Source organism: Brachycentrus maculatus, unplaced genomic scaffold (genome assembly GCF_059751285.1).
Source record: "Brachycentrus maculatus isolate JH-2025_06_01 unplaced genomic scaffold, ASM5975128v1 h1tg000306l, whole genome shotgun sequence".
Classification (NCBI taxonomy): domain Eukaryota; kingdom Metazoa; phylum Arthropoda; class Insecta; order Trichoptera; family Brachycentridae; genus Brachycentrus; species Brachycentrus maculatus.
This window is the reverse complement of record NW_028281056.1, coordinates 590616-616805: the sequence shown is the minus strand read 5'-3', so window position 1 is coordinate 616805 and position 26190 is coordinate 590616. Positions and strand designations below refer to the sequence as shown.

The following is a 26190-nucleotide window of genomic DNA, read 5'->3' as shown; positions in this document are numbered from 1 at the left end:
GAAAGTTGTTCTTGCGTTCGTCGGGAAGCCGAGCCGGCCGGAGTGGGGGTGAGGAGAGGCAACTATGTCCCGTGCTTGGCGGGGAGCGGTGCGATTGTTCTAGCCAAATGAGTTTCGAGCGATCGCTGAAGACGCCGTTACTGTGTGAAAATTCGTACTTCGGATGGTTCGAAAATACAGGAAAACACTCGTTTTACGCCGGAGCTCTATTGCAAGAGACAACGGCGTAAAAAAATCGACGTAAAATTTTCACAAATATAAGAAAATCTAACAAACGAATATAAGGAAAATATATGTGGATTTAAATTGTATGTTCAAAATAAAATAAAAATATAAAAGAATCTATCTAACAAATATAAGAAAAATCTACATGGATGTATGCTTAAAAAATCGACTTAAAAAGGTCACAAATATAAGAAAAATCTATATGGATGTAAATTGTATGTATTGCATTGCATTTCGTCTTCTAAGAATTTTTGTGCATTATTTTGTTTTTAACATGACTGTGACATAATTATGCTGTATATTTACAGTAAAAAATAACTAACTAATTATCAAACCGCTTCTCCGCAGGGGTAGGCAGAGAGAATAGAAAGCCACACCAATCTGTCTTTGAAAAACAATCTTCGCCTCTTCCACATACATACATCTTCTCATACATACTTGCTTATATTACCAACTACATTCGCCTCATACATTTGTTAAACTGTCCTTCCTTCGCCCATCCTATTAACAAATATAATGGATGATATAAGGTTAGGTTCTGTGTCAAAATTCTAACAGCCGGCACCAACCGACGTAGTTGTGAATCGGAGTAAATCGAACCAGCGCAAAACGAGGTTTACCTGTATATTCAGGAATAACTGGTGGAAAGATTCGTATCTCTACACCAGTAAAGATATCTTTTAAATACCGTTTAAAATGCCTTTTTTATTGTATCGTGGAAATAGTGCTTGACCGTGAAATAGAAAATGTAAAGATTTTATGATCAAATGATAATATTTTAAAATCGACACGTTCAAATATGTTAGAGTTGAAAAACACAAAAATGAATTATCGATACTTGGAAACAAGCATCATTACTATTCAATACTTGCAAATGATTTACTAATAGAAATAAAAAAAATCGTTAAAAAATTATTTGAAATCTCCAATCAACGAACTAACGAAAACATAAGTAGGGCCAAGTACTGTACCTGTGGACGATTCTATCTATGGACAGTTTTTCCAATGGGCTTGATCGTGTTCACAACACCCATCTTTTGTTGGATTTAGAAAGCTCCCATTTAGCAAAGACCCTTTCATGAAAAGTCATGAGATTGATCACATATCGCTCACTCCTTTCAAGAACGTCATAAATCAAAAAACTCGATTTTTCAGGAGAACGTTTTAAAGTTTAAAAATAAAATACAATGTATTAAAATAAATATCAAGCCACTTACTGAACTTTTTACTGTGCAACAGATCTTTTTAAGTAAAACCTGAAGGTTGTTTCTCCATTTGAAAAATATTTAGTTTATTTTAAAAAATAATTAGACAGTACCTTTTCTTAAAAATGCAAAAACAACACTTTCTGCCCTGTGGCGGGTAAATATTAAGTTAAAAATATGCCGCTTCTGCTGGGATATAGTAAATTTTTTGGGCATTCCGAAAACATGCCCAACTGAAAATTGACGAATTTTGATTTATGACGTTCTTGAAAGGAGTGAGCGATAAGTGTGGCTTCAAAAATGTGCGTAGTGTGGTTGTCAATCATTGGTAGAATGGTGAATATTATACATGTGTAGAGTGATCACTTAACCAGCATATGAAAGGTCGTAAGCTCTGTAAATACCAAAATATCACTCTTTTTCATCTATGTTAAGATGTCAAAATTGAATAAATATTTATTTATCGAGAATTCGTCCACGGTTACAACTTAAAACAGTAATAACTTATAAAATTGTTTAAAAATAAAAAAGGTATTAATTTACTGAATTATTCTTTTGTTTATAAAAACCCATAGAAAGCATTGCGCATATCCGACATTATTTGTTGGACAATGTGTTTCCATCATTTTACGCCTATGATACTGATGTCAAGTATAGCGATTCCATGACGCTCTGCATTTTGCCTAAATCAAATCTAATAGGCGCAATTGAAGAAAAAATCTTATTTAAAACCTCATCATATAGTGAGACCTCGCATAACGTACTTAATTTGTTCCAGGAGCAAGTTCGTTATGTGAAACGCGTTTTTCTATAAAAAATGTACGTCAAAAAAACCATAAAATATGGTACTGTAACATAAAAAAGATATTCTCACGATTTTTTTTAGTCATACTCAGATTTTGAAGAGTCTACCGAGGCTGGCTGGGTCAAAACCTTTTGTTCCATCTTCGCTTCTTGGCTGCTGGCTTCTTGAAAAACGTTTGCAAGGTTTTCTGTTTCTCCCTCTTCTTTAACATCTGCGGGAAATAACGGGCAAGGGTGTCATTGTAGAGATCGTTGATCCTGTCGGCCTCATCTGAGTTTGGATAGTAAGTGTTGGTAAACTCCTGAGCCTCTCCCCATTTGACCAGGATGTCCTTAATGGCAGTAGTTGAGATTGTTTGATTTGATTGCTCCTCCTCGTTGTCAGATGAAGCTTCCCTTTGGGCTTCCTCAGCTTGCCGGACTATAAGTGCTTGGAGCTCTTCGGCTGTCAATTCTTCTTGTTGTTCTTCAATAAGCTTTTCCACATCAGTAAAATTCGTATAAGTGCATTGGCTACGCTCGACCTTGGAGCATTCGAGCGACAAGATGAAATACGATACAGTCCGTTGTGTGAAGCGAGATTCGTTGTGTTAGTCGCGTAATGAACAAAAAGAAAGACGTGTGCAGCGTTCGTTATGCGAGGCAATACTGTATTGATATTTTGTCGCTTGTGCAAGGAAAGAGCTCATCGGTTTAATATAATTACGTTATTCAATACTCAAAGGTGATAAGAGATAAATGTATATGACATATCGCTCACTCCTTTCAACAACGTCATATATAAAAAATCGTAAATTTTCAGTTGTGCATGTTTTCGGAATGCCCACAAAATGTACTATATCCCAGCACATGCTGCATATTTTTAACTTAATATTCACCCGCTACAGGGCAGAAATTGTTGTTTTTGCGTTTTGAAGAAAAGGTACTGTTTAATTATTTTTTTAAATATACTAAATATTTCACAAATGGAGAAAAAACCTTCAGGGTTTACCTAAAAAGATCTGTTGCACAGTAAAAAGTTCAATAAGTGGCTTGATATTTATTTTTAATACATTTTATTTTATTCTTAAACTTTAAAAACCATCTCCTGAAAAATCAAGTTTTTTTCATATATTACGTTGTTAAAAGGAGTGAGCGATATACATAATAAATACATCAGGATTCTTAAATATTTACGCGAAAAAACATTGCAACAAAAACATACTAAAGACATTTTATTCTTTGCGATATACCCAACTCCATTACTGTAAAGTCAGACGAAGTTCATTAGAGACGACCTCTAAAGCATCAATCGACCTTTGGAACGGAGATCGACATTAAGAAATCAGCTGGTATTGGAATCGAATGAGAATTACAATTGGAACGAGGTGCCGGTAACCTAGTCTGTGAATTTTCTGACAACTTTATATTGTGATGGAGTATAACCGCAAATCGTGATAAATATATTTTCTCTTTACCTAAAAAAAAACAAATGAACACCTCGACTGTCACCAACTTGTCACTTTCTCTTAAAATACCGAATATTCATTAAAATTTCATGTAATGTATTTAAAATGGCAGCACACGTCAAACTCACAAAGACGTGATCTCAATGTGCAATAGGTTAGTTTATCTCATGACAACTCTCGAATTCAAAATCGAAAAGTGTGTTAAATATTGTACTATGCGTGTAATCTATGCAAGAAATCAATTGTTTTTTTTTATCTTTTTTCTAATAAAATTCCTGAAAATTTAAAAAATTTCGGTAAATATTTCATTCGGTTTGTTTGGTTTGGTAGTCCTTGTATTAAATCATTGTTACTAAACGTAAATTTTATGACAGTTTTAAAATATCAGCTTAATATCCAGTTGGAATATTTTATATGTTTTATTTTTCTAATCTGCACTGTGCTTCTGAAAATTCTTATTTATTTATTTTTCAAAACATATTACATACGTAAGTCATATAATATTCCACATCGTATATATATTATTCCCGATGAGTAGTTTCTATTTCTCATTTGGACATGGGATTAAGGTTAACAAGACTGGAACACAAATAATAAAGTAACAAATAATACAGTATAATCTCATTTAACAAATACGAGTAATTCGCGATACGAGAAAATATGATTAAAAATTACTCGCTTAACGAGCAACGTTTGGCATCACTAATGAATGGTGAAAAAATAACGGATTGTCACAGATTTTAATCTCGGATATAGCAGCAAAGATGGCGTAAGTTTACAGAAGGATCACCCTTATAATGCGGTGACTGTACCATCTACAACTTTATTTTAAAAAAAACAATGATGTGTCACTTTTTGACAAAATTTTGAAGCGTTTACAAAAGTAAGCAGTTTTCTAATAAACAAATTAAGGTATAATAAATTACGTAACACAGATTTTTTGTTTTGTTTTATTCAATACGAACTAGCATTCTGAAGTTAGTCCCGCGATAGAAGAGGAGATGAAGAAAATACAATCGTATAAAAATGCTTAAGGCCCAGATCTCAAGCTTGTCTCGAGCATTCAAATCAAAATGCGCTCAGCCCCGCTCAGGGCTGGTCGTGTGGTAAAGCCCAATTATTTTTTTTTAGAATGTAATTTTTTTTTTTTGTTTTTGTTTTAAGAATATATTATAAAGAAATAATATTTTTACTTTTTTTAAATTCTTTTCCTTTCAATAGGTCTTTTCTTTTCAAAACCATATAATTATTTCGAAAAAAAACTTATTTTTTCAATACAAAAACGATGTTTTTAAAAAAACTCAATTATGCAAAATGTTTCCTGAATTTAGAGAAAATTAAGTTGTGACTTATCGAATACTGGGCCTTAATTGCTTGCTCTTTGTAATTTGCATGTAAAATATAATTTGAACATAATTTTTTTAGTGTATTCGGAATCAAATGCATTGTCGTATTTGACATTGATTCATATGGGGATAAAGGTTTCGCTTAACAAGTCGCACCCCTAGATCTAAAGACTAATAGCTCAAAAAACTGTTTTTTCAGGAGACGAAAAACGTATAGTAATGTCTTATTTATTGTTTCGGCATTAACTTTGTGGTAAGACATGTTACAATGATTAAAGAAAACACTTGTTTTTTACCACTTGAGTTTTGTTATAGACTACATGTTTCAGAAGTTAAACTTCCATCATTCAGGTCTGTATAGTAGTTATTATACAGACCTGAATGATGGAAGTTTAACTTCTGAAACATGTAGTCTATAATAAAACTCAAGTGGTAAAAAACAAGTGCTTTCTTTAATCATTATAGTAATGTCGCCTTATGTAATAGAAGTTTCCTGTTTTCTTTTATGAATGGACGATGCATATTAAAGAATATTTACATTAAAACATTTCATACTAACTAACTAACCATCACGCCGCTTCCCCGAAGGGGTAGCCAGAAAGAAATGAACTCTTTTATTCACCAAAAGGAACATATTATTACGGGGCTTGGGTATAGGTAATAATAACTCGTAATTAGGAGGCAATCGGTTTATTCAACAGGTCGCCATGACAGTACAATGACAAGTGTGTGCAGTCTTCCCTGCCTCAATCTCATAAGGGATAACGTAAACATTCCCCGCGTACACCCCGCCCTGCCCCTAGCGGGCGCTTGGGGTCATAGTTCATGTTGCTAGAATTATTGCGCCGTAACAATATAGTGCTATATTTTGAAGAATATTTAAGAGATTGACAAATCGGATAAATTGATATATGCATCTTCATTTGTGCAATCCGAATTAATGATTATCTAAAAAAATCATAATTTTTGAGTTGATACAGTTTTGATCTAGCTAAGATATCCCACTGTATATATTATGTATATGAGTATACTTAACGGTATTTTAAATTATCAAAAGTACAAATATACTAATGCGGATTGCATTCAGTTTTTTCGCCTACTGTTAAATTGTATTTTCACATCTGCAAGAAAAAGAAATGAAGAAAGTTTTTTTGTGTTAGGTTTTTTATTTGATATATAAAAATTATAAATTTAAATAAATGTGTAAGTTTGCATTTTTTAATGAAATTAAATATATTTTGATCATTTTTAAAGTTCTCATTAAATGGTTTTAAGCATAGTAACAATATATGAAACAATTGCAGTTGACGGATTAGAATGTTAAATGCAAATACTAAACAAAAGTCAACAAAACTATGAAAATATCTTGGTGCATGAAATGATCATCAAGTCAACAAAAGCCTCTATTTTTGTGTGATACAAAATATGATAAGCGTAAACATTTTTACTGGTGCAAATGTTATTAATAAATTATAATTATTTTAGCTGATAAATTTAATCTTCTTCATTTTCCAGGTTTATATGTGTTGAGAATTTTCCATACAGATGGGCTTTTAATTCGCTCATTTGAACCTTTATTGTTTCTGCTTGCATTTGCAATAATTCAGTTTCTGCAGTTTTGGCTAGTTTTGCCTCCTCTAATCGTTTCTGAAAAAATTAAATTATTAATTTTTTTTTTTTTTTTTTTTATTTATTTCTTAAGTTAGCTTATATTAACACTAATATAAACTATTATATACATTTACATCATCTTTATATATTTACATTTCCTTACAATAACTTAGACATTTAATTTTAAATTCTTTCAGACACTTTTCATTCTTCATACATTCAGGCATCTCATCATACATTTTTAAACCCTTATACATCAAGCAATTTTGCGACTCAGCTCTTTTCAATAATGGTAGTCTTATTTTATCCTTTTGTCTAGTAGCATATTCATGACAATTTTTGTTTAAGACAACTTTATCCTTAAAATATTTTGGCAACTTATCGTGAAAAAATTTATGTACAAATATCAACATATTAAATTTAAGTCTTCTTCTTACAGATAACCATTTTAGTTTATCTCTCATTCCTTTTACATTGCTATATTTATTCTTCCCAAGAACTATTCTCATCGCCCTATTTTGTGCAATTTCTAGTTTATTTAGATTTCCTTCGTTTGCTAAAAATAACACTGTTGAGCAGTAATCTATGTGTGGAAGAATGATTGTTTTGTAAATTAGTTCTGCAGTATCTTTATTTAATTTATTCCTTAATCTACTAAGGAAAAATATTTTTTTTGATATTTTTTTTATTAACGTGTTCAAAATTTGCATTTAATGTCAATTTTGAATCTAGTATTATGCCCAAATATTTCATTTCATCAACCATACATATAAAGGTTTTTTTTTCATTATTTTTGTATTCATAAAAATTAAAAAAAACACACATTTTCTTTTGCAAAAATATGCTCATTGAAAATAACATTTTATATTGGCAACACACTGCATTCTAAAGGTGGAGACTGACCGGAACATTTCGCCGTAACATCGCTCGAAGCGAGCATCAGCGAGCATCCGAAACTATGGATGGAGCGCTCGGCTCGGTGTACTGTTCGCATCGTAACGTGTTACGTTACGACGAAATGCTCTGGTCAGTCTCCACCTTAATGAATCAGAACATAGGTCAGCAAAGTGAGTTTGACCTTTTAAGTGCGGCTTCAGCAAAAATATCCACGGGAAGGTTCTTCGACTCAACGTATTCATGCGAATAATATTTTTGAAGCATGAACCTTATTAAAAGCATACAGAGAAATCATCTTGTTCACGAGAGCCTGGAAACGTGCTAAAAATAATGATATGCAAACCTAGCTTGATCAAACTTTCAAAAGAGATGCAAGGATATTATTTAAAATAAGTAGTGTTCTTATGGATAACTTACAGTTAAAGGATTTTTTATGAATGAATAAAATCCTTATTAAATGTGAAATCAAGTTTTATTGGGTGTACCCGTAATTTAAAAAGGGTTTAAAATTATAATAAAGGTGTACTAGAATTGCAAACGGATTTGGTTCTGAAATTATTTAATCATTTAATGTGCATATTTGGGTATTTGCTAATAAGTTTGCCGACCACTAGTTAAAATGTTTCTCAAAAGTTGGTACGAAACTTTATACTCGATTGCTAAATGATAAATATGAACAGGTTAAAGTGTGTGTTAATAAACAAAACCTTTTGAAAGTATGTGATTCATCTCTTAATAAAACACCTTATCCATCTCGCGTCGACTAGAAATCTTCATACACTAATTCTTCCAAATCGAATAACATAATCATTTTCAATTGATTCATAAAAATTACAAATTAATAAAAGTGAATACATAAAAAATCATAATATATGTAAATAATAAAATCAGAGCCGATAAGGGCCAATTACTGTTAGTCCAATGTACTTTCAACTGTTGGCCTGAGATGCCTACTTCTGTTTTTATCCCAACTACTTCTCAAAAGACTTTATTGCGACCGACTTTTAATCATAAACCACGACAAACCTAATACCCAAACTTCAGTATAAAATCATTAAAAAATTGCACTTTTTTATCTTTGATACATATTTTTTTATTCATTAATTACATATATTTAAAAGAGTATGTGAGATTTCAAGAGTTATGTAAAATTTGGATAGTGAAATAGTGTAATTATTAACGAAAAAACTTAAGACATAGATTTTTGAGTTTAGTAGACCCAATCCCGTTGATGTTCCAGTCACAAATGACAAAAATACATTTATTTAACAAGAGTTTCAAATTTAGACTCCCCTCAATTGTATTAAGAATAATATAATTTAAAAAGATATAGGTAAGTACTCACAAGTGTTTCGTCAACATTTTGACAAATGAAGACTTCCCCAATAAGATAGGGAACTTTTCCGTCACTTTCGTCCATAAGAGAAAGCTCATCACAAGCCTCCTCTAAGCTCTTCATATCGTTCTGTTTGTTTTTTAGTTCCTCTTTAATATCTTCCAATTTTGCATTGAATCTCGCAAATTTGTTGATTTTTTGTTGATCTTCAAATGTAATCGAAACATCGTCATAATCCTACAAAAAAGAATGACAGTAAAAGAAGTTAGTGTGGGAGTCTATCAAGGCACATTGCAAATTAAAATACATTCAAGGCAGGATTTTTTTAACAGTATGAGTTACCACGCAGCTTAACAACTATTAAATTATAATTAATTATCTTAAATGTATACATAATAAACTGATAATCAACAATAACTTCAATTGTAAATTATCGACATACGACACTACAAACACATTGCATTACAAATTTGAAAATATTAGCATTGAATTTACCGGCATGAAATTTTCCTTTGAACTTGAACTAGCCATTTTAGCCATAACAATATGAACTCAAATTTTAGTAACTTTTGATGCGGACTAATTGACTAATCTGAAAAACCTGAATCCGATTAACAATTTTAAGGTTAACTTATTTCAGAAGAACCAAAGACAACACGCGAACATGCTAATGGTATGTAGGTAAGTACCTACTTTTGGTAAAATCTAAAATAGTAGGAATAGAAAAAATGTGTATCCAAATACTTGTTCAAAAATCTGGGTTCTCAATATAGACTGAGAAAAATATAGAAGTCTGAGTATTTACAGGGCTTACGACATGTCATAAGCTAGTAAAGTGATTACTTTACACACTATGATTGGATTCGCAAAGCTTTTATATGGCAGAGACTCTTTTATTTGTGTGCAAGATCCGATTTTACATACTGGGAAATGCCTGAAAACTTCATTTTCAAATTTGGTGCTGCTTATACTTTGACCAATTATTTTATACGCATTTTGAGTGTATCCAAATACTTGTTCACTAATATGGGTTTCTCCACAGTTATTTTACATAGATAAATAAATTTATGGAGCGAATGTAGTTGGAAAAAGAAGCAGAGGACGATCGAGGAAAACTTGGCACAATCAGGTATGTCAAATACTTGAAAGCGGCCGGGTCAGGAGTCGTAATAATCGTCGGGTATGTATGAGGAGATGCATGAATGTAGAAGAGGCAAAGAATGTTTGCAAAGACAGAGTGGTGTGGCGTTCGATTCTCTCTGCCTACCCCTGCGGGGAAGCGGCGTGATGGTTAGTTAGTAGTTAGTTAGTTTTTGATCATATATGAATGACCACACTACCCAATAATGTGAGTAGTGTAGTTCAAGAGTAGAATGGTGAATGTTACACGTGATATTACACCATCCTATGACAGGTCGTAAGCCCTGTAAATACTAAGCTTTCCATATTCTTTTTCATCCATGTTGAAATGTAAAAAAAAGAATTTAAAAAAATATGAAATGGTCGGTCATCTGGCCACAGATTATATAGTATAGTCTATGGTACGATCATTTGGCGCAAAACTTAACTTCAAACGTCAAATTTGACATTTTCACATTTTAGTTTTCGTTCGCTGCGGAAAAAATTGGGTGATATTTTAATTTTGTTTTTAAATCACAAATATACTATACATCATGTCAGATGTAATGATAAAAGGAATTCCGGTTTCCTTTCCTTTTAAACCGTATGATGTTCAAGAAGCATACATGGAAAAAGTTATAGACTGTTTACAAAACGGTTACAATGGTGTCTTGGAATCCCCTACAGGAACAGGTAAAACCCTCAGTTTGCTGTGTTCCTCTTTGGCTTGGCTGCTCGTCAAGAAGGCTCAGATGCAGATAAATGCGCAAATGGGGATTAGCGACAACCCCGGTTCCTTCATGAACTCTCTGGAGAACAAGTTGAAGAACGTTGCGGGAAAAGAAACCAAGAATGAAGGATCAGCAGGGTGGGGAATGCCCAAAATTATATACGCTTCGCGAACACATTCCCAACTATCCCAAGCCATGCAAGAATTGAAAAGGTCCAGCTATCGGAGCGTGAAGGCGGCTGTTCTCGGATCTCGTGACCAAATGTGCATCCACCCGGAAGTTTCTAAAGAGACTAATAACGCCAACAAGGTTACTCTATGTCAGGCAAGAGTGAAGTCCAGAACCTGCTACTTTTTTTCCAACGTAGAGTCTAAGAAAGAAGATATGGCTGTTAAGGATGGTATTTTGGATATCGAAGACCTCGTCAAAGTCGGGAAGAAGCTAAAATGCTGTCCGTATTACATGGCCAAAGAATTGAAGCAAACAGCGGACATAATATTCTTACCGTACAACTATTTATTGGATCCAAAATCGCGTAAAGCTAATGGAGTAGACCTTACCAACAATGTGATTATTCTAGATGAAGCTCATAACATAGAGAGAATGTGCGAAGAGTCGGCGTCCTTACAGTTTACTTCTACAGAAATAGCTTTGTGCATCGAGGAAGTAACGCACATCATGAAGGCTTTATCCGAAACGCAAGATGAAGGCTCAGATTTTTCAGTAAACGACAATTCACAACCCAAAGACTTCACTCCTGATGACCTCTGTACCCTTAAAACTATTTTACTAGCTCTCGAGAAAGCGGTCGATGAAATTCCCGTAAAGCCAGGAGATGGTATTACTTTCGATGGTGCATATATATTTGATTTAATGTTTAAAGCACAAATTAATGAAACCAACTGCGTAATTGTAACTTCATTAGTGGAAAATTTAATACAGTACCTCACTACTACGGGCGGTAACTCTCCTTTTCAAAGGAAAGGTAATGGATTGCAAAAATTTGCAGATCTGTTAAACATTTGTTTTAGTAACACTAAAAACATTCACAGAGATAGAGTTTCCAAATGTTATAAGGTACACGTACATTTAGAAGAAAAGAAAAATAAAAAATCAGATTCGTGGTCGGTAATTAAAGCTCCCACCGGAAGTACCGCGGATAGAGTTATCAGTTACTGGTGTTTCAGCCCCGGATTCGGTATGAAACAACTTCTAGACCAAAATGTAAGGTGCATTATACTCACCAGTGGTACTCTGGCTCCCCTTAAACCACTCATTCTGGAACTGGGTATTCCCATCCAGGCGAGACTAGAAAATCCACATATCGTCACCGGAAAACAAATATTTGTGAAAATCATCGGCCAAGGGCCAGACTCGCAAATTCTCAATTCAAACTACGAAAATAGAAATAACCCAAAGTACATCTCATCCCTCGGTCGTACCATTCTCAGTTTCTGCAGAGTAGTTCCCGATGGCCTGTTGGTGTTCTTCCCTTCCTATCCCATCATGGCCAAGTGCCAGCAGGACTGGCAGATGGAGGGCATTTGGGGGAATATATCTGACATAAAACCTATATATGTGGAACCTCAAAGAAAAGACACATTTAACGCAACAATGGCGGATTTCTATAGCAAAATTAACGATCCCAACTCGCGTGGAGCGTGTTTCATGGCAGTGTGCAGAGGAAAAGTGTCCGAAGGTTTGGATTTTGCGGACATGAACGGTCGCGCGGTCATTGTAACCGGACTACCTTTTCCCCCGCTCAAAGATCCCCGCATCGTTTTAAAAAAGAAATATTTGGAAGAGCAACGTAATAAGGACAATGAATTTCTATCCGGAGATGAGTGGTACTCTCTGGAAGCCTCCAGAGCTGTCAATCAGGCAATCGGTCGAGTTATCAGGCACAAAAATGATTATGGAGCCATTTTACTGTGTGATACTAGATTCAATAATCCTAAATTGAAAAATCAACTGTCATCGTGGCTGAAAGGTCATTTAACTTCTGGAAACAAATTTGGCGAAACAGTCGGTGAATTATGCAGGTTTTTTAAAAATGCTGAAAAAACTCTTCCCTCTCCTAAACTAAAGCCGTTGATTGACTCAGAAATCAAAAATGCTACTCAAAATAATGTTATGTATTCCCTAGAAAATTCTAAACCGATTGTACGCACGATACCTAAAAAAGAAAAAATGGGAAATTTAAATCATTTACCAAAATCCAATGAAGTCTTAGGAGATATTGCGTATTACAAAAACATGAAGTCTAACTCGAGCGATAATCAAACCTTGAACAAAGCGTCTGACCTATTCAGTGCGCTTGATTCATGTAACGACACAATATTGCAAAATACCGCCTCTACAAGTAACTATGAGGTAACAATTCACAAGAGAGAGAGAATTTCTAACATAGATGATATGAAAAGCAAAAAGAAAAAATTGAAAATGTTGCCTTTTGGTTTTGACTCTCCGAGTAATGTCTCTCCAGAAATACCGCATGTGAAAAAAATGGCACCCAAAGATTTGATGGAATTCGTAAAGTGTGTAAAAAGCTCATTAAACAAAGACGTTTATAAAGAATTCCAATCTTCCATATCTCTATACAAATCTAGTAATAACTACGATGACTTTGTAAAAACCCTAGACCGTATATTTTATCCGGATCAAAAAATTCATTACCTCCTGCAGGACATGGGCAGATTTTTAAAAGAATCTCACAAAAAAAACTTTGAAATTTACTGCCAAAAATTGTGATATTATTATGTTTACGAGTATCGTATTGGGGAGAAGTTTTTATATGAATTAATATGCATTTTATACAATTTTATTGTCTATTTATTAAAATAAAATTTAATCACCAAACTTTTGTTTAATTATTTTAATAAAAGTGTTCATTGTATTGTATTAGATTTACAAGTTGGTGATCAATTTAAATATAAAATTAAACACCTGTATTGACCAGATTTGAGTTTATTAATATGAACACCACTAGTTCAAGAACTACAGATGTTCACATCAACAGGTGAAAATACAGTCTGTATTATTACCTGTTGATGAGAATATCTGTATTTCACGAAACTAATCATGTTCACACATTAATAAATGCAAAAACAGTGTTATATTTTTATATTTAAATCATGTTATTTCACAAACTTTATGCCAAATCAATAAATAATGTGATCAATTTCTATAAATAATTATATATTAATATAACTTTTTACTTAATTTCACTATAAAATATGGCAGTAGTAATATCGCAATGGAATACATGCATGTATTTCTTCTCGATCATTCACTATGTAAGAGTGGTCATGGTCAAACATTGATCAGCCTCATAGCACATTGAACGATCTTACACTACCTATTATGCTGCAAGATCTGTCTCGCGTATTCATTCAGAGCAGACCTAGTGACTGGCGACTTGTTCCTCACAACTTCCCTGGCCAATAAGCTGTTCTGCAGATTCTTCTCAGCGAATTCTAGAGTTTACGACTTTGCTTTACTTCAGGATGCATTTTTTTAATGTGTCGTCGGAGTCCTGTCTTGCGAGTGTATGTTGCTCCACAATGCTCACAGCCGTGAGGCCTCAAACCCGCATGCACGGCCATCATGTGTTCTTCTAACGGTGGTTTGTCCACATAAGTTTTGCCGCAAATATTACACTGTAATAAATTAATATTGAATCAATATTTTAAAGATCATTCTCATTCAAGGAAAAATCACTATATATAAGAATGGGATTTTCGACTTGAATATGCAGTTGGATTCCTTAGTATATTATAGTTTTCCCATGTCTTTAATCTTTAAGATCACTGAATTTCACAAAATCCTGAAATTGAATAATGAAGTTATATTATTTTTAACTTCTTTTCTCAATTAAAATTCATGTTACAAGATCATAGACCTATTTTTAATGCACTCAATTTTCGGGGATGGATGGTTCTAAAAAATCCTGTATAATCTATTTCCCGGTTAATCATTAAAGACAAGAACCAAAAATCAGATTTTTCACATCCTCAAAGTGAAATATATACTTTTGCATTTCGTCATAACGTAACGTCGTAACATCGCTCGCGGCGATCATCCGAAACTATGGATGAGCGCTCGGCTCGCTGTAGTGACTTTACGAATGCTCGCATCGTAATGTGTTACGTTACCACGAAATGGCTCCGATCAGTCCCTACCATAAAAGGATTCCATAAAAACATCATTAATTATTACTTCAATACTCACTTTAAAATCCTTAACACCCGTGTGCCTCTTCCGATGGGAATTGAGGTTGCTCTTGGTGGCTGTGAGCTTCCCGCAGACCTCGCACGAGTATGGCCGTTCGCCCGAGTGCTTGCGCATGTGGAGGCTCAGAGAGTTGCGAGTGGAGGTCTTGAAGTTGCACTCTTTGCAAGTGAACGCGTTGTGGTTCGAGTGTAACTTTAAATGGCACATCAGCCGGATGCGAGTTTTGAAACATTTCCCGCAAATCTGTTGACCAGAACAACTTACATCAAAAAATTTTTTTTTAAATATAATAACAGAGTATCATCAGTCAGCAGAGATATTTGACATAACGGTGTCGGGCTGTGGTCCTGTGGTTAGTGTTGCGGACTCTTGAGTCAGAGTTTCTCGGTTCAAACCCACTCAATTTGATACCTATTTCTAATAATGAGCCGCTCAGGCTCACAGGAATAGTGTGAAATCAAAGTATTTTTGTAAATAATAAAAAACACAAATATTTCTCTGATAATTTTTTTTAAATTAAAATAAACATAGCGTAAGAAATGTCCATTTCATTTAGAATCATGGGTGTCTTTTTCGAATACGAAAATTTTGACGATTTAGATACCCTTTTAGGAATAAAGAGTTTAATTTTTTTTTGCGTTATGGCCCTTTGGCATTTAACCAGCGATGTGAAGGGTCCCCCGCAGGCTTAGGGATGGCATAATACCACATAAATGTTTAGTTTACCTCACAGACCGAATTGGGATTTTGGTTGTGGTTCTGAATGTGTGTGTACAACGATCCATATGTTGCGAGAGTTTTGGGACAATGCGGACACGGGAACAGGGGACCCAACTCCAATGTTTTGGCTTTAGGAGTTGCCAGAGTGGGACAATGTCTGCGTATGTGTACATCAAAATCTTTCCGGGTCTCCCAAACAGTCTCGCACTCTCTGAAATATAATTTTACTAATTATTTGGTAGAACTTACAAACTTTCAAAGAACATGTAAAAACATATACTCCCATAGTTCATTTGTTTTTTAACAATTTTACTTATATGTTTATACTTTTTCAAATTATATTTTCAATATATACTGGACAGTTTAAGCATATACAACTATCTGCATGCATATATTTTTGTATGTACTATAGTATGCATAATTTAATATACATAGGTTCTCTGCCCAACATTTTACCATAATTTACTTTTTAAAAAAGGAAGTCTATTTTATTTTATAACTTACAAAATAACTTTGTCATAAAATCACTAAACAACTTAATTGTAATGTCGACCACTTTCAAATCAAATGGTTTCTTATTGAACTGAAGACGAAAGAAGAAGCTGTTGGCTTAGAAACCAGTCAAAATTATAATTAAGTTAAAAGTGGTTTTATAATTATTTTAAAGTTATTTTGCTATAAAATGAAGAATTTATATATTTGTAAAAGATATTTATAAAATGAATATATTTTTGATAAGTTATAAAATGAAAAATCACAAAGCTAGCGCTTTAAATATTAATTATATTAATTTATTTTATTTTTAAACAAATTATCTATCAAAAGTAGCAACAGGAACAAAAATGATGTTGTATTAAAACATTGTTAGCATGCGGTTCTTCATCAACCCCAACCCTAATTAGTATATAAGCATACTAATTAGGATCGTATACTAATCACAAGTAATCTAACCACGAGTAACTGCAAACCCAAGTCTGATCTGTACAATGTTTTTTGGCGTCTCGCGCTGAACAAAACATAAGCAAATAGATTTTCTATAACCATAAGCATCTCCTGCTCTCCTTGCACCAAAAATCTTCAACTCGCTGCCTTTAACCATAAAATTTTCAAATTGCTCATGTATTTAAAAACAAAGCGTCGTTAGTTACTTCCTATTGATAGAGACAAAAGTTGTATATTTTTAATAATTTCTAATTCTTTACCTGCAATTATATTTACTGCCTGGAGGCATCTTGGGACAGTTAGTTCGTTCGTGTTCTGAGCGTCTGTACATTGTGGGAAATGTAATATCGCAGCCATAACATTTATATGTCTTCTTCACAAGGTTCCCGTGTTCTTCCGCCATGTGCTTGTAGAGAATTATCTTATTAGGAAATTCTTTTTTACACTCAAGACATCCATAAAAATTGTCCATAAAATTTACCCTCGATTCAAATTCTGATTTCGGACTAGTTTCTTCTGGAAATTTTTTACATGTTATTTCTCTATCAGAATTAGATTCATTCCCCTGAGATCCATCAGTGCTTTTCAGTAAACTTTTGTCTTTTGTTTCTTCATCAAAATTACAAATATCATCCTGAAATCCGTCACTCGATTGTGGACTCATGTTTTTGCTGCATTCAGTTTCTATTTCATCGAATTTAGAATTCTCTGATTCACTGTCGTTTCGATATAAATCATTTTTCTTTGATTTTAAGACACGCGGTGTTTTTGCAGACAATTTGTTTTTAAGTTTGAGTTTAGTCTTGCGAAATATTTTAGTCTTTTTGATACTGATTGCAGTAATTTTTCTTTTAGGAGTTGGTTCTTCGGGTTCAGATTTACACGATTGTGTCGACTTACTATTGTCTTGTTTGACATCAATTAAAATATTCCTTAATTTTCTGTCGCTTCTTTCGCTACATGTTTTAAATTGATAGGCATTTAGAAGAAGGTCAACACATTCCTTGCAGATATTGCTAGGCAGTCCATCACCGTTACCCACTTTTATATCAGCGCACAAATTCATTTTTATAGAGAGGTCGTGAACTTCCTGAGAACTTAATATTTCTTTGTAACTAAAAATTGAACGAAGTTTTCCTTTTTTAAGACAAACTCTGCATATGTCATTAAAATGAGAGATGTCTATATCAATTGTACTCATTTTTACCTTATTACACTTAATAATAACATTTAGCAAAAATCAAGCTCGATTTCCGTCGTATAAAAATTTCAGAATTCATTCATTCAAAATAATTCAAATGTCAACACAGAATGTCAAATACTATCCATAGATGATCGAGTAGCGAAAATATTTTAACCTTTCAGCTATAGCAAACATTTAAAAACCAAACAGTGCTCTAAGCACCTTAACGTCGGATCTCACAAATAATCTTGAATACTGTAGAAATAGTTTGCAAAAAGGTATTTTTTCTTTCTACAATACCTTAGCACTTCACTGATACATGTTTATAATTACAAAAATTATGCAAATAAAAAATTATGTGATCAAAAATATATATTAAAAATTATCAGTCTCTCCTGCATACTCATCTTAAATATCACTTCCTATTTAGAAATTTAACCTACTTACTAAAGTACCTTATTTTAAATTTAACATCCTCATTTCATAAAAAGCATGACTTAAATGCGGTCAGATTAGGAGTCAAAATAATTCGCGGGTATGTTGAGGAGATGCATGAATGTGGGAGAGGCGAAGAATGTTTGCAAAGGCAGATTGGTATGGCGTTCTATACTCTCTGCCTACCCCTGCTGGTTAATTAGCGAGTTAAAAATCTGTCTCGGTGTTTAAGTAGGTAAGTAGGTACTTACTTATTTCGCCATTACTATAATTTTGTTTAAGAAACACTGGTTTTCAGGCGGCATCCAATCGTCATTTCCTTCTGTCAGCTGATGGGTCGGTCGACATTATTAAGTCGGTTTCCATTTCGATTTTTGTCATGAGAAAATGTCTGTCACGCGCCATGCAATATGGGCCTTAAATATTGTGTTGACAGCTAGTTTTAGCTTGATTACTTTTTAAACGGTTCGCTACCATCAAGAATCCCGATAAGTTACAGTGTTAGTACAATCGGTGAAGTGCTAAAAATGCCTCAAAATATTACGATGTTCCGCAGTTATGGCGATTGTTGATTGTTAAAAATTTCACTTATTTGTGGCTTTTGTTGGTGTTTAGAATCCGTTTTTGGTTAAGTTGTGTGTAATATCGTTTTGGGTTTAACCAGTGAAAATGGTGAAAGAAAAGCCTAATTCAATTAGAATTTACGACGAAGACGGGTTCCGCCGTCGCGCCGCTTGTATCTGTGTTCGTTCCGAGGCAGAATCTGAGGTTAGTTTTATTTACTCAACGCCAGTTCATCACTATGACCATACCAAGCCATTTTAACATTTTCAGGAGCTTCCGATGCTTTTTTTATTCCGTTTTTTGGTGTATCCTCTTGCCGCTTTGCTGATCTGTCACTGAGGCGTGCGTTGTTTTTCGGTATTGACAACACCAAACTTGTTGTGCATTACAATGTGCGTCTTTAGGACACGCTTTTGAATATTCATATTAGCTTTATACACACTTATCTAGTACTTTTATGTTTATGCATGTTACAATATCGAGAGAAGCCGAGTATTGCCTGAACAAACTCCTTTCCTTTGAAACAATATTAATTTTGTATGGAAATGTAAATTTTAAAAACGTCATTACTTTTTATTATTTCCATTATTATGTTTAGGAGATAGATAAATGTTTTACATTTTATTGGAAACTATTCATTTAAAAAATATATATTGCTTTATAAATGAAAATGAGAGAAGCTGTCACAAAAAAATAATTAATTCAATATAGTTATAAATAATTTTTTTATTGGAATTGATAATTATTGTATGCAATATTTAAAAAAAAAAATTATCTTTTGGCAACACCGGTTGTTGAAAAATGACTACAATTTCTAACAGTTTAATATCTTTTGATTGCATGAATTAAGTATGATTATTTTTACCAACAAAATTAATTTATTTATAATATTGTAAATTATCTCACAAACAGTTTAGTTCGCAGGAATTCACCTACAACCGGTTGAAATTTAAATTGTTGAAATAACTTTTTTCACAACACTTGTATTTTTTTTGTACAACACTTGAATCTTGATCACTGGCCATGGTGACAATGTCGATAATGACAAATCCTGGTATAGTGGGTGTTTTATTATTTTATCAAAAAATGCAGTTTCACCAAGAAATTAATTTAAGTAAAAAATATAAATGTAACAATATCGCCAAGATGATTATGAAACTTGCATACTTGTTATAAATGTTAAAAAATAAATGCTGTTTTTATTTTTTTATTAACTCTGCTTTTTTATCAAAATATTGACGATCACTGGCCACATAATCCATAATTTTGCAAAGCATAGTATCAACATTTGGAATTTTACTATTCGCTACCTTGTTTTGGGATAACGGCACTATATATCAAGATATAGCGATATCTCAACATAAGTGAAGAAGAATATGGAGGTCTGGGTATTTACAGGGCTAACAGCCTGTCACTGGCTGCTTTGATTGATCACTTTATGCATGTGTAACATTCACCATTCTACCCATGATTGACAACCACACTACTCATATTTCAGAACTTGTATATATCCTTTGATTGACATATTCTTTCACATGTGAGTTCTCGGCACACGCCATGACTGAAGAACACATTTATTATTGCATAAAATTGTTATATATATATATATATATATATATATATATATATAACATAATTTTGTTTAAAAATTATTGATATGTTAATAAACTTGTATTGGTACGATACTATATGATTGAAATGTAAAAAGTTGCAAATAATGTAAAAAAAACATCACATATCTTAAAAGAAAAAACATCATATAGTACTTCATTAACATGTTGAATACTAGGCAGCATAGGGTGGCACGTGCAATGTAACCACTGTAGTGTAAAGCAGTGTTCCGCAAACATTTCTATTCAAGGTGCACCTACCAAATTAAGAAATTTAATAGATGGATATTTACCATATTATGGTTACATATTTAACATATGTTTAATGCGAAATGTGAGCCTACTTAACTGAGCACAGGCAATCAAAATTTGTAGCAATTGTGTTATTTTCACAAAACTAGATGTTTTTTCCGCGGCACACCCACTAATCAACACGGTACACAAGTGTGCCGCGGCACACACTTTGCGGAACAATAGTGTAAAGTATTATGTATGCACTATATTACAAATTTCTTAACTAATCCGAGTTTTTCCAAAACCAAACAGACCACAGACCCAATTAGTTCTAATTTCCGGGGTACCACTGTACAAAACACTGCTTATGAATGTATTATAATTGTGATTTAGAATATTAGTGATAAATATGTTTGATGTCTTCCAGGTTTTATTAGTGACATCATCCCGTCGACCGGACAACTGGATCGTGCCGGGGGGAGGGGTGGAGCCGGAAGAGGAACCCTCCGTAACGGCCATCCGGGAAGTGTTTGAAGAGGCGGGAGTCATCGGGAAGTTGGGGAGGTGTCTTGGTGTCTTTGAGGTTCGCACTCTCCTAATACATTCTACTTCGTATGAGTTTTACAATAATATTAATTTGCGATACATCAATTATTCATACAGGCATCAGCTCTACATGGGGCTCTATCATAATGATTTTTAATTTAAGTTTTTCTTTTTAAATATGTACTACTATTTCTTAAAATCAATTCGCTCACTCCTTTCAAGAATGTCATAAATGAAAAATCGTCAATTTTTAGCTGTGCATGTTTTCGGAATGCCCAGAAAATGTACTATATCCCAGCAAAAGAGGCATATTTTGAACTTAACATTTACCCGCTACAGGGCAGAAAATGTTGTTTTTGCATTTTGAAGAAAAGTTATTGTTAAATTATTTTTTTTAATATACCAAATATTTTTCAAATGGAGAAAAAACCTTCAGGTTTTACCTAAAAAAATCTGTTGCACAGTAAAAAGTTCAATAAATGACTTGATATTTATTTTTAATACATTGTGTTATATTTTTAAACTTTTAAAACGTTATCCTGAAAAATCAAGTTTTTTGATTTATGACGTTCTTGAAAGGAGTGAGCGAATTGTGACACATGTTTTGATGCATTCAGCATCATGTATCATGCGTGAATCATTCATGCATTAAGGAATAGTGGTATCTTCTACGTTTTTTCTATATATTTTTTTAAAGGAATAACCCGCAAAGCCTCTATTAGAGGCTTGTCTGCAGGTAGGATAGATAGTAAGGATAGGGAAGGTAAATATGAAAAATACATCACAAACACTCAGACCAATTGAAAATAAATCTTGTATTTATTTTAAGTAAAACATAAATAAAAAATGAATTGATTTTACCACAAAGTGACTGACGAATCAATTAATGAAGGTTTGATAATGCCCTAACAAGGCGAAACATTTGTCTTTATTTTTTATTTTCGTGTTACCTCAAAATTCCGTGTTTGATTTTAATATTTAAACATGGAGTTTTACAAATTAAACGCCAAATCAATAAATAAATCGTTATAATATAAATATTTTATTATAACTTAATTATAATGTCTACTGGTTAGACTTCTAGCTTCGAAACCGGTAGACATTATAATTAAGTTATAATAAAATATTTATAGGGATTTTAAAACAAATTTACGTTTTAATTATAAAATGGAAAATCACAAAGTTAGTCCTTCAAATATAAATTATAAATAAATTATTGTTATTGAAGGCAATGCGGCAATGTGGAGTACATGTTTGGTTGTTTGCGCAGAACCGCGAGCACAAGCACCGCACCAAGGTGTACGTGATGACGGTGACGCAGGAGCTGGCCGAGTGGGAGGACTCGCGGCAGATGGGCCGCAAGCGCCAGTGGTTCCCCATCGAGGAGGCGCTGGCGCAGCTGGCCCTGCACAAGCCCATCCAGCGCCACTACCTGCAGCAGCTGCGCCGCTCCAAAGAGTCGCCCACATAACCTCGCTCCGTAGGACGCTACTTCCCCTAACTTTGTAATGTATGTCCTAATTTATTTCCAACGGATTCTTCCCTCTCGCGTAATCGCCGGATTCCGCTTTTTTCACCGCCCTGTACGTCACGGTATAGCGATTAACTTTCATTAGTTAGATGACAGAAGAGACCTTCGACCGACTGTCTCACTTCATGCGGCATTTACACAAGCACGATGATTACCACATTCGAGCCATGCCCTCATGTTAACATTTCCGATGGGTGTTTTTTACGCCTGTGGACTACTGGCGACGGGATTTGATAATTGTGTACACATATTCATATAGGTTTGACCTTAACAAAGAGATTGGTGCATAATATTCATATAAAAACAAAACAATCCCTTTTTTTTTACTTTGAAATTAGGCCGGCGCAGAATCTAAAATTACACTTCCCATCATTCAGCATCAATCGACCGAATGGGTAGAAATACCTTTCCCGTCCTTAGTGTGTTAATAGGCATTCCGAGCTTGAACACTTTCTATCTTTAGAAGCTAATGGCTTCTACTTGCACGCTGGATCGGCTTGTCTATTGACCCGTTGTAAACACACACCTTGACAGAAAGCAAGACAGTCCACAGCCGGTCAACGTGCATCTTACATCTCACCAGAGATATTCATAGACAATTACAAAACAATATTTTGGGACTTACTTGAGTGCACAAAAAAATCTTGACAACCATTTTATCAAAATATCCTCATTACATCAAAAATTACCAACAGTATCAATGGTCACTGTCAAAAATTACATCGAATATTTTTCAAATATATAGTGGACTGCCTCCGCCACGCGTATGAACTCAAATCTGGGAGTGGATATTGTCATCGGAATGTCTTGTGCAATTGCCGCATTTATTTTAACCTTCCAATGGTGGCCCATTTATCCTGCAGTCTGCACCTTTGCCTTTTTGAGATTCACATGAACCGCATTAACAATAATAATGATAACATGGATCGACACATTAGGATGTATTCTTGCGTCAATCGGAGCTACTCTTGTCTTACAGTTGACAATTTGGTGCTTATCGAGTAATGATTTATAATATAATGCCACCACTCAAAGGTTAATACGAGTATCCTCACTTAACCATGGTCTGTTCCACAAAACCTGATTATACGGTGAGTCATTTGGTAACTCACAATAACTCACCTCAATGTTGTCAACATAGTTGAACAGGTGCTCACTTGGTTCAAGAGATAGACATTGCAACGCTTTTTATAACATTAAGCGTCTCTTCCCTGCCTATGGCAATGATTCTCGTACAAAAGGAATGGCGTTACAAATGCCCAATAATTCAACTGATCATTTTGTTTAAACAAAGCGGTCGTTAAGTGAGAAATACCCGTACTACTCATGAGAGCAAAAATATGTATTTGATTTGTCCTAATACCCATACACTTAAGTTGAATAACCCATGTTCTCAATCAAATAAAATTGTAATTTTTAATGGAGAGATAGATAACGTGGTCGACTGACATTTTTGCCTATGGACATTTCCCAGGTGAACATTTAGCCAAACTGATATTTGACCAAATAAAATTACCTATCTTAACCTATCAGTCAAAAGTTAAACAATGAGAAAAAACCCAACTTTAGGAAATGGAAATTAATTTAATCAATTTGAAATCTCCATTTTTACCAAATGTCCGTCGATCAAATTTTCAGTCATGGATGTGTTTAGGCATTAGTTTCTTTATTTTTTTTTTTAATCTTGAATATCAAAAATTCAAAATAAAAAAATGCAAAGGGGGACCGTTCTGCCATCTGACTATAATATGTATTTTGTTTGAGATATGACGCTCCATTTATCTTCCGACTCAAAGTGGTGTCAGCCTTTCTGATCATTTTTTTTATAATTGTATAATAATCAGTTCTGGAACTCAAATATTTAATTATAATAATTCTAGTCTTCACTTAATCGCTATTCATTTATAGACCTTAAATATCATATTGTGGAATGATTTTGTGGTAAGCATTTTCTTAGTTTAATTTTATACTGAGTTCTGAAATCACTCAATTTTGACTTGGGCCTTATGGAAGTGTAGAGATCCTTTCTAGCAATGGCCATTGTAAGGTTTCTCTTGATAAATTAATATTTCTGATATCGGGTCAATTATTATGTATTTTTCTAAGCGTTAGTGATTATCATTCCCTTCATACCGATAAATCCATTTATGATTTCTGACGACGTTTATTGATTTTATTTTTAACCGAGTTTAGACATTTTTACCAGCAATATATACATGTATTACATATTTGTATAGACTCTGAATATTTATGAGTCCGATTTTGTTGTATTTTTTTAAAATAATTTCAGTACATCATAGTACAATTGATTTTAATCAAGCCATCCACGGAGCAATGTTCACTTGGGTGTGTATTCAAAATTAAGTAATGGTTTTTGAGAGCTAAATTTTAGAATACCTTATAGTTAAGGGATCAATATTTACCTCCAAATCAATTGTGCTATGAAGATATTTAATTCATTGATTTTTTTATTCTTTTAGTATTTAAATAAAGTATGTATACTGAAAAATAACTGTCATGAAAAGCTTATACCCTAATGATTTTGTAAGGTGAATAAAAAAACTTAATTAATATATGTTTAGGCTTGCTATGTATTTTTTTTTATACTATCAAATCTCAATGTTTTCATTTTATTTTTTACTGTGAATGAAAGATTATAATTCAGATGTTTATTGATTTAATATTCATTTTAAAAATTAAATGTTACTCGAACTTTTTATACATATCAAACGCTATAATATTGGGCACATAGATTTTTTAAATATTTTCACATTTTGTATGTTATATTGTATATTAGTTTGTTTTTGCCATTATTTAAGTTTAAACAAGAATTAGTCTCTCGATACTGCAAAAGGGTGGGTACTACTGAAGGAGGGTTTGTAAAGCGAACTATCCACATTCTTGTGAAATCTGCCAGTGAAAAGTAAATCATTTTCAACCAATAGGGTATTATCATAATTTTTTTATTATTATTTTAGTTATTATCAAATAAATTTATGTAAAAATCATAAGACAATCGGTACTATTCTTACTAAAATCAGCAATACAATATTATATTAAAGGATCAAAATGTAGTAGTTGAAATTGCCACCTGGTTACTGAGATCGTAATGATGTCAGGTGTACTTGCAATGCATGGTTTCTGTACTCTACTGTTATCATTTAGCTTGCTGTCCCTATTCCAGGTATGTAGTACTTACACGGGAAATTGGCAGAACTAAAATCTATTTTGCACTAGTTTTAACAGCATTGGCACCAAACCATCTAAAAACATGTATGTAATGTGTTGCCAGATTACTAAAATGCTATCGAAATTATAATTTTTCTTTTCTGCAAAGAGAATCTAAAAATATCCTTTTATACGTAGAATATGTTAAATCTGATATTCCTTATAAATGGTAATGTAATCTTACTTTAATTGACTCTATTAATGTTTGCTTATAAAAGTTTAAACATAATTAGTTTTTATAT

General features: G+C 33.3%; 4 protein-coding genes across 4 annotated transcripts; 2 read left to right on the top strand and 2 right to left on the bottom strand.

Moving 5' to 3' along the window:
- Nucleotides 1-6174: 6174 nt before the first annotated feature.
- On the bottom strand, nucleotides 6175-9526 carry Pfdn4 (prefoldin subunit 4). The gene is made up of 3 exons (XM_088267897.1): nucleotides 9368-9526; nucleotides 8882-9109; nucleotides 6175-6675 (listed from the first exon to the last, which is right to left on the bottom strand). The coding sequence occupies exons 1-3, from the start codon at nucleotides 9410-9412 to the stop codon at nucleotides 6523-6525; spliced, it is 426 nt and encodes a 141-aa protein (XP_088124023.1). The 5' UTR covers nucleotides 9413-9526; the 3' UTR covers nucleotides 6175-6522.
- A 921-nt stretch (nucleotides 9527-10447) lies between these two features.
- Nucleotides 10448-13575, top strand: Rtel1 (Regulator of telomere elongation helicase 1). Its single transcript, XM_088267903.1, has one exon. It carries the CDS (start codon nucleotides 10546-10548, stop codon nucleotides 13471-13473), a length of 2928 nt encoding a protein of 975 aa, XP_088124029.1. The 5' UTR covers nucleotides 10448-10545; the 3' UTR covers nucleotides 13474-13575.
- LOC148304708 (uncharacterized) lies at nucleotides 13569-17920 on the bottom strand. Its single transcript, XM_088267904.1, has 4 exons — nucleotides 16878-17920; nucleotides 15682-15886; nucleotides 14953-15198; nucleotides 13569-14381 (listed from the first exon to the last, which is right to left on the bottom strand). The coding sequence occupies exons 1-4, from the start codon at nucleotides 17816-17818 to the stop codon at nucleotides 14199-14201; spliced, it is 1575 nt and encodes a 524-aa protein (XP_088124030.1). The 5' UTR covers nucleotides 17819-17920; the 3' UTR covers nucleotides 13569-14198.
- A 626-nt stretch (nucleotides 17921-18546) lies between these two features.
- Aps (diphosphoinositol polyphosphate phosphohydrolase 1 Aps) lies at nucleotides 18547-25307 on the top strand. The gene is made up of 3 exons (XM_088267880.1): nucleotides 18547-19003; nucleotides 21071-21226; nucleotides 22460-25307. Exons 1-3 carry the CDS (start codon nucleotides 18905-18907, stop codon nucleotides 22658-22660), a joined length of 456 nt encoding a protein of 151 aa, XP_088124006.1. The 5' UTR covers nucleotides 18547-18904; the 3' UTR covers nucleotides 22661-25307.
- The last annotated feature ends 883 nt before the right edge of the window (nucleotides 25308-26190 follow it).